This window comes from Stigmatopora nigra, chromosome 3 (assembly GCF_051989575.1).
Source record: "Stigmatopora nigra isolate UIUO_SnigA chromosome 3, RoL_Snig_1.1, whole genome shotgun sequence".
Taxonomy (NCBI): Eukaryota; Metazoa; Chordata; class Actinopteri; order Syngnathiformes; family Syngnathidae; genus Stigmatopora; species Stigmatopora nigra.
In genome coordinates this window covers 17,374,655-17,383,610 of record NC_135510.1, presented here as the reverse complement: position 1 = coordinate 17,383,610, position 8,956 = coordinate 17,374,655, and the positions used below count along the sequence as shown (strand labels likewise).

Sequence of the window (8,956 nt, the reverse complement as noted above, 5' to 3'; positions counted from 1 at the left end):
TATACTAGTGAAAATATGGTAATTGCTATTGACTTCCAGGTATGAAGCGCTCACTACTTTACAGTCACCTCTAGAGCCAGCCATTTTGGATTTTTTGGTATAAAATCTTGCAGTGGGGGAGGAGCTATATGATGGAAGATGTTGTCAACTAAGATGGCATCTGCATATTTAACAGTATTGTTTCAGTTCAGGCGTTTGTGGTTTTTTTAATATATGGAGAACATTTAAGACTTTTAAGTGCGCCTTATAGTCGTGAAAATACGGTAAATAGATTTCAAGACGTGTAATTATGTATCAAACAGGCTTTGAGATGATGTTCACTTAAGGTTCTCCCTCCCATCTAATAGAAAGAGCTTCTTTTCTAGCGCTCTATAACTCAATAAGAGCCTGGCGACCACTCATTCTTTTCTTTCCAATCGCACTTGGTCTGTACTTAGTCCAGCGCGGGTAGCTTGCTGAGCATACATTCTTAACAGAATCCCTTTTCAAATTAAATTTCAATGAGCCCCTCAGCTCATAAGCGGAGGCTCTCCTGACAACTTAATTCATAATTCAGTGCTGAGCCAGGACCCCCAGGGCCGTAATCGCCGCCTAAATGGAGGAGCCGTGCCACTAAATGGGATGTTTGTTTGCACCTGAACCTCTTTACGGCCGACCGGACCAGTCCGCAACTCAGCATTGCGCTATCTCGCGAGACGGGATGCTGCTGCAATTTGCTGACCGGCTGCTTTGGGGGGGGAGGAGGCGGGCTAAAAAGGGATTGTTTACCTGTGAGAGGAGGAGGCGGGGCAAATGGGGTGGAGTCACCTTTATGTTGAATTGGGTTGGGTTGGGTTGGGTTGGATTGGATTGGGTTGGGTTGGATTGGGTTGGATTGGGTTGGATTGGGTTGGATTGGGTTGGATTGGGTTGGATTGGGTTGGATTGGGTTGGGTTGGATTGAATTGGAATGAATTGGATTGAATCGGAATGGATTGGAATGGATTGGAATGGATTGGAATGGATTGGAATGGATTGGAATGGATTGGATTGATTTGGATTGGATTGATTTGGATTGGATTGATTTGGATTGGATTGATTTGGATTGGATTGATTTGGATTGGATTGATTTGGATTGGATTGATTTGGATTGGATTGGATTGGATTGGATGGGATTGGATGGGATTGGATGGGATTGGATTGGATTGATTTGGATTGAATTGGATTGGATTGGATTGAATTGGAATGAATTGGATTGAATTGGATTGAATTGGAATGGATTGGATTGATTTGGATTGGATTGATTTGGATTGGATTGATTTGGATTGGATTGATTTGGATTGGATTGATTTGGATTGGATTGAATAGGATTGGATTGAATAGGATTGGATTGAATAGGATTGGGTTGAATAGGATTGGGTTGAATAGGATTGGGTTGAATAGGATTGGGTTGAATAGGATTGGGTTGAATAGGATTGGGTTGAATAGGATTTGGATTGGATTTGGAATTGGATTGGATTGAATTGGATTGAATAGGATTGGATGGGATTAGATTGAATAGGATTGGATTGGATTGGATTGGATTGGATTGAATAGGATTGGATTGGATTGGATTGGATTGGATTGAATAGGATTGGATTGGATTGGATCGAATAGGATTGGATCGAATAGGATTGGATTAGATCGAATAGGATTGGATTGGATTGGATTGGATTGAATTGGATTGAATTGGATTGAATTGGATTGAATTGGATTGAATTGGATTGAATTGGATTGAATTGGATTGAATTGGATTGAATTGGATTGAATTGGATTGAATTGGATTGAATTTGGTTTTGTTGTCATGGTAATGAGATTTAAAGTTTTACCGTAAAGTGCAGAAATAATGACAAGTACTAATAAGTCCTAAATGGGGGAGTTCATAAATGACAGCAACAAACAAATAAACAATACATAATCGATCAAAAAAATCAATAAACAAGTAATAAATAAGTGGGAGCAGTTAGTGGTTAGCACGTTGGCCCATATCTCTGGGGTTTTGGGTTCAAATCCAGGTTTCGTCCACCCATGTGGAATCTGCATGTTCTCCCCTGTCCTGTGTGGGTTTTCTCCGGGTACTCCGGTTTCCTTCTCAAATTACAAATTTTTCTCCTTGTGATCTGCGATTGGCTAGCAACCAAATTGCTCCAGCACCCCCGCAGAATGAAAGAATGAAAAGAATGAAAGAATGAATGAATGACACTGTCTTTCAACCGTAATTTCCAAATACAAATGGTGTAGTCAAGTTTAGTCATTTCATTGTTTTGATTGACTGTCTTCTAAAGCCTGTCTCTCGTCTTCCAAATGCAAATGGCGCTCCTTTTCTACACTGGCGTTGGTTGAAGGGAGAGTTAAAAATGATTATTTATGGCCAAAAAGCCCTGCAGCGTTGGCCCCGAGCCATGTGAAACACACTGCTAATAAACACACATCAAAAATGCATGAACATGATCAACATGCTCAGCATTAATATCAAGTGGGAGGAAAAGAGGACAAATTCATTCATTCACGCCGCTTATCCCAGCCAGCCAATCACAGGGGCACAAGGAAGGAGGAAGTTAGCGTGTGTACCAGGAGAAGTTTTTATTGCTGCCATTGTCATTTTGTTTGGAGAATTGAATTTAACGACATAGTAACTAGTCAACAAGATAAGTAAGTAGGGAAGTGTACAGATAACAACTAACAAATAAACAAATATCAACAGATAAATCATCAATAAATAATAAAAATACAAAATAAATCATAAAAAAATAATAATAAGTCACCAATAAATAAAAAATATACAAAATAAATCATAAATAAATAATAATAATACAAAATAAATCATAAAAAAATAATAATAATACAAAATAAGTCACCAATAAATACAAATTATACAAAATAAATTATCAATAAATAATAATAATAATACAAAATAAATCATAAAAAATAATAATAATACAAAATAAGTCTCCAATAAATAAAAATTATACAAAATAAATCTTCACTAAATATAAAAATAAATCATCAATAAAAAATAATACAAAATAAATCATCAAAAATTAATAATACAAAATAAATCCTCAATAAATAAAAATATACAAAATAAATCAATAAATAAAAAATATAAAAAATTAGATCATCAATAAATAAAAATCATAAAAAATAAATCATCAATATATAATAATTATACAAAATATATCACCAATAAATAATCATAATGCAAAATAAATCATCAATAAATAATAATAATACAAAATAAATCATCGAAAAAAATAATAATACAAAATAAGTCATCAATAAATAAAAATTATACAAAATAAATCTTCAATAAATATAAATTATAAAAATAAATCATCAGTAAATAATAATACAAAATAAATCCTCAATAAATAAAAATATACAAAATAAATCATCAATAAATACAAATTATAAAAAATTAAATCATCAATAAATAAAAATCATAAAAAATAAATCACCAATAAATAATCATAATGCAAAATAAAACATCAATAAATAATCATAATGCAAAATAAATCATCAATAAATAATAATACAAAAGAAATCCTCAATAAATACAAAAATATACAAAATAAATCATCAATAAATAAAAATTATAAACAAATAAATCATCAATAAACAAAAAATATAAAAAATTAATAATCAATATATAATAATACAAAATAAATCACCAATAAATAATCATGATACAAAATAAATCATCGAAAAAAAAATTATACAATAATAAGATAATCAGTCATATTATATCCACATAATAAATAAGATCATCAAGAAGCCATTTTTTCCCCAAATGACAACAAAATGGTGAACTTTCCAAAACACAATACTGGCGATAACATCTGGAAAACAAGCCGAACAAAGAGTAATTTTTTGGGTGGGTAGCAAATCGATGGCAGCCATTGAAGGCATCGCCACAATAGCAAATACTTGCTCTCAATGGACGGACGGACTTACAGGGCAAGGCTACATGGCCCGAGGCCAAGCTATGGCGGTGAAACCTGAGGGTCTAAATGTGCCTCGTGATAGCTTCAGGCGCCACGTTAAAACAAATAGTTCTTTCAAGGCTTCTCTGCAGGTTGACGGGAATCCATTATTGTGATTTTACCCGCAATTAGCGGCGAAATAAACAACGTACATAGCATGCTAAATCTTGTAGCATATATCAAGTAGGTTTGATTCTTGTTGAGGACCGCCATGTTAGTTTTTGAGGAATAAGTCTTCTAAAAATTGGGGGTTCAGAAAAAAATGTGTTGTTTTTTTGGGGGTGTCTGTAAAATTTGCGACATTTATGAAAAATTATTACCTATAAGGCGCACTGGATTATAAGGCGCACCCTCAATGAATGGCACATTTTAATTTTTTTCCATATATAAGGCGCACTGGATTATAAGGCGCACCCTCAATGAATGGCACATTTTAATTTTTTTCCATATATAAGGCGCACTGGATTATAAGGCGCACTGTCTATTTAGGAGAAAATGTAAGACTTTTAAGTGCGCCTTATAGTCGTGAAAATACGGTATGTTAATTAGCTAGCTGTTTCATCCATCTTCCTTTGCTCGGATGCTTGTCATCTATTAATTGATTAAATGGAGTCATTTGATTAGGTAGAAGAAAGCCTTCAAATTGAATTTTGCTGATTTGGTTAGACACCCGGTTCGGTTGAGGAGTGGGACACCCGTGTGGTTCGCAATTGGGGGATCGAGGGTTCAATTCCGGCTGATATTTCTTGTCTGGTACTTATTTTTTTGTATATTGGGAACGCTAAATGAGGGCTAGTAAAGGTCATGTGCTTTTTTTGACTTATTCTTGTTCTTTTTTTAAGATATTCAAGAGGTATTTTATCCATTTTATTGTAAGATTGTAAGATAGTAATTTTGCTATTGCCCACGGAAATTAATGGCTATTTTTAGCTGTTATGAGTCATTGTTCGGTTTGAGACATTTTATTTTAATCTGTCATCCATTTTATGAACTGCTTATCCTGACAAATGACTTGGGGGGTGCTGGAGCCTATCCCTGCTACCACCTGGAATCTGAGATGAACAACCAATCATAGCTAGGGGCAATTTAGACTGTTAGCTTGCTAACCTAGCATACATGTGGGAGGAAATTGGATTACCCGGAGAAAACCCACGCAAGCCAAGGGAGAACAGACAAACGCCACACAAAGTGGACCGGCCTGGAATCGAACCCTGGACCCCAGAGGTTTTTTGTAATACAGTTATTAAAAAAAAAATATATAATATATATATATATATATATATATATATATATATATATATATATATATATATATATATATATATATATATATATATATATATATATATATATATATATATATATATATATATATATATATATATATATATATATATATATATATATATATATATATATATATATATATATATATATATATATATATATATATATATATATATATATATATATATATATATATATATATATATATATATATATATATATATATATATATATATATATATATATATATATATATATATATATATATATATATATATATATATATATATATATATATATATATATATATATATATATATATATATATATATATATATATATATATATATATATATATATATATATATATATATATATATATATATATATATATATATATATATATATATATATATATATATATATATATATATATATATATATATATATATATATATATATATATATATATATATATATATATATATATATATATATAAAATATAAAAACTAAATTCCCCTTATCTTCTCTAAAACTCTACTGCAGTGTCTTTTTATTTCTTGCAAATATAAAAATGTTCTTTGTACTTGTATTTAATTAAATTTAGGTCATATTTTAGAACACAGTTGTCAAAGTGGCGGCCCCAGGGCCAAATCTGGCCCGGCGCATCAGTTTTTGCGGCCCAAGAAAGTCAATAATTTCTGTTTTAGGATCAAATTCAAATGAAGAGTATAGATGTTTTTTTTTAAATTTCCTTATTTTACCCCTTTTAAATCAATAATTGTCATTTGTTAAGTCATTTTTTTCAGTTTTTAGTTAAAAAAATGTTGTAAAATCTAAAAAAATATATAAAAAAGCTCAAATAAAGATCGTTTTAGATCTATAAAAAACTGAATATTCAGGTCTTTTAATCCAGTTATTTTAATCCATTTATTTAAATTTTCTTTTAAATATTCTATCTAAAATGGCATATAGTTTTGTCATCATCATCTGTTGAATATATTATTTGTTCTAGATCTTATGAACTCTGCAGTCCAGTGAATTTGAAAGAATGACACCGGTCAGAATCTAATTAGCAATAAAAATGTTTGGTCACGTCATTTAATATGATTTTTTTGTTTGTATTGTCATCCAACATGGACTGTCCAGTAATATGGTGGTGGTGGTGACAGCTGGATTATGTTGCGAGTGTGAACCCGCAAAAGCCGAATGATATCGAGGTCCTGTCACTCTGACTTGTTCACGCTTGGCGGATCGTAATTAGAGGCGCGCCGTTGACAATATACGAGCTGTCACTTTCGCTAGGCAAATACCTTGATTTTTTTTTTTTGCGGCCGTGTGCTCAACACGGTGGAATGAAAAGACCTGCCGGCTTGCCCGAGGGAACTGTGATGATCACCTGACAAACACTCTAAAATATCAGACTTTGTTAAATGAAACTACAGCAGCCCCTTGGCAACACCTCATTTTCTAGCTCATTTCAGTCCAGTGCAAACCGGTACGGAGGTTTATTCAAATATGTTAGAAAAGGCACACTTTTTAATTTTAATTTTTTAGAGGATTTTTTTGGGCCGTATTGTTCTCCAGGTAGCAATTGTAGTAATGGTAGGAGTTTTAATAGCAGAAGTTTTTATAGTGGTAGTTTTTATAGTAGTAGTTTTTTAAGTAGTAGTAGCAGTAGTTTGTTATTATTAGTGGCAGTATTTTTTTTGCAGTACTGGTAGTAGTTTTTTGCGGTAGTGGTAATAGTTTTGTTGTTGTTGCAGTAGTGGTAGTAGTTTTTGTTGTTGTAGCAGTGGTGGTAGTAGTTTTTGTTGTTGTTGCAGTAGTGGTAGTAGTTTTTGTTGTTGTTGCAGTGGTGGTAGTAGTTTTTGTTGTTGTTGCAGTGGTGGTAGTAGTTTTTTTGTTGTTGCAGTGGTGGTAGTAGTTTTTTTGTTGTTGCAGTGGTGGTAGTAGTTTTTTTGTTGTTGCAGTGGTGGTAGTAGTTTTTTTGTGGTAGTAGTTTTTTTGTTGTTGCAGTGGTGGTAGTAGTTTTTTTGTTGTTGCAGTGGTGGTAGTAGTTTTTTTGTTGTAGTAGTTTTTTGTTGTTTTTGCAGTAGTGGTAGTAGTTTTTTTGTTGTTGCAGTAGTGGTAGTAGTTTTTGTTGTTGCAGTAGTGGTAGTAGTTTTTTTTTGTTGTTGCAGTAGTGGTAGTAGTTTTTTTTGTTGTTGCAGTGGTGGTAGTAGTTTTTTTTGTTGCAGTAGTGGTAGTAGTTTTTTGTTGTAGTAGTTTTTTTGTTGTTGTTGCAGTAGTGGTAGTAGTTTTTGTTGTTGCAGTAGTGGTAGTAGTTTTTTGTTGTAGTAGTTTTTGTTGTTGTTGCAGTAGTGGTAGTAGTTATTTTTTTGTTGCAGTAGTAGTAGTAGTTATTTTTTGTTGTTGCAGTAGTCGTAGTAGTTTTTTGTTGTTGCAGTAGTGGTAGTAGTTTTTTGTTGTAGTAGTTTTTTTTGTTGTTGCAGTAGTGGTAGTAGTTTTTTGTTGTTCAGTAGTGGTAGTATGCTTTTTTAGCAGTAGTATTTTTTGGTAGTAGGGGTAGTATTTTTTTCAGCATTAGTGGTAGTATTTTTATTAGCAGTAGTAGTAGTTTTGGTAGCAGGTTTAATAGTGGTATTAGTACTAGGGGGTTGTGTTATACATGCATGAGTGGAGCTGTACATAGTAGTAGCACTGAGTTGTGTTATAGATCCACTAGATGAAGCAGTAGTAGTAGGGGCTTGTGTTATAAATCTACTACATGGAGCTGTAGTAATATTAGTGGAGATTAAGAATTGTGTTATACATGTAACAGAATTTAAAACATTACCTCTATTGTGAAAAAGTTGAAATATATCCATAGTAACAATACATTTGTTTTTCTAGCCTCTTGAAAAGCATCCAGTTGACATATTGGAACTGTAACCAAATACTGGATTGACATTTCTTATCGTCTTCTTCCAGCGACGTCAGGGGTGAAGGTGGACTCACCCATGTGGGGGAGATGCCATCTCGTAATGGAAGGGTCCCCACTTTCCTCTCCTCTCGAGACCATGGGATGGATACCCAGAAAGAAACCCGACTCCATGACTTCATTTGTTGATAACTGCAAAGTCTTTTGGGATAACATCGCCAGTCAAGCAGCAGTGATAAGGTTTCTCCTCTTTACTTTTCTTCTTTTTGACCATTTAGACTCAGAAGTATTAGTTATCTCATTGAGAGTTGTTGAAGTGTAAAGTAATTAGAGCAAGGGTGTCAGACTCGGGTTGAATCACGGGTTGCGTTAACGTTAAATCGATTTTATATGGGTTGGACCATTTTTAGATATAATATTTAGATTTTTTATTATTATAAATGGATTAAAAGAACTGGATTAAAAGCCCTGAATATTCAGTTTTTTATAGTTCTAAAATAATGATGATATTTAGTTTTTTAAATATTTTTTTAGATTTTACAAAATGATTTTTGAACTAAAACACAAAAATGGATTAAAAAATGACAATAATTGATTTAAAAAGGGGGGAAATCAGGAAATTTAATATAAATCTATACTCTTCATTTTAATTTGATTCTAAAGCAGAAAGTCGCAATCATGATTTACTTTCCCGGGCCGCACAAAATGATGTGGCGGGCCAGATTTGGCCCCCGGGCCACCACT

The 8,956-nt window shown here is 32.6% G+C and overlaps 1 protein-coding gene across 1 annotated transcript in view; it reads left to right on the top strand.

Moving 5' to 3' along the window:
* Positions 1-8,956, top strand: part of LOC144194522 (uncharacterized) — a 72,921-nt gene that overhangs the window by 5,802 nt on the left and 58,163 nt on the right. Inside the window, exon 2 of the mRNA XM_077713643.1 lies at positions 8,263-8,452. Within this exon, the coding sequence (XP_077569769.1) occupies positions 8,263-8,452 (190 nt within the window). The remainder of the gene's footprint in view (positions 1-8,262; positions 8,453-8,956) is intronic.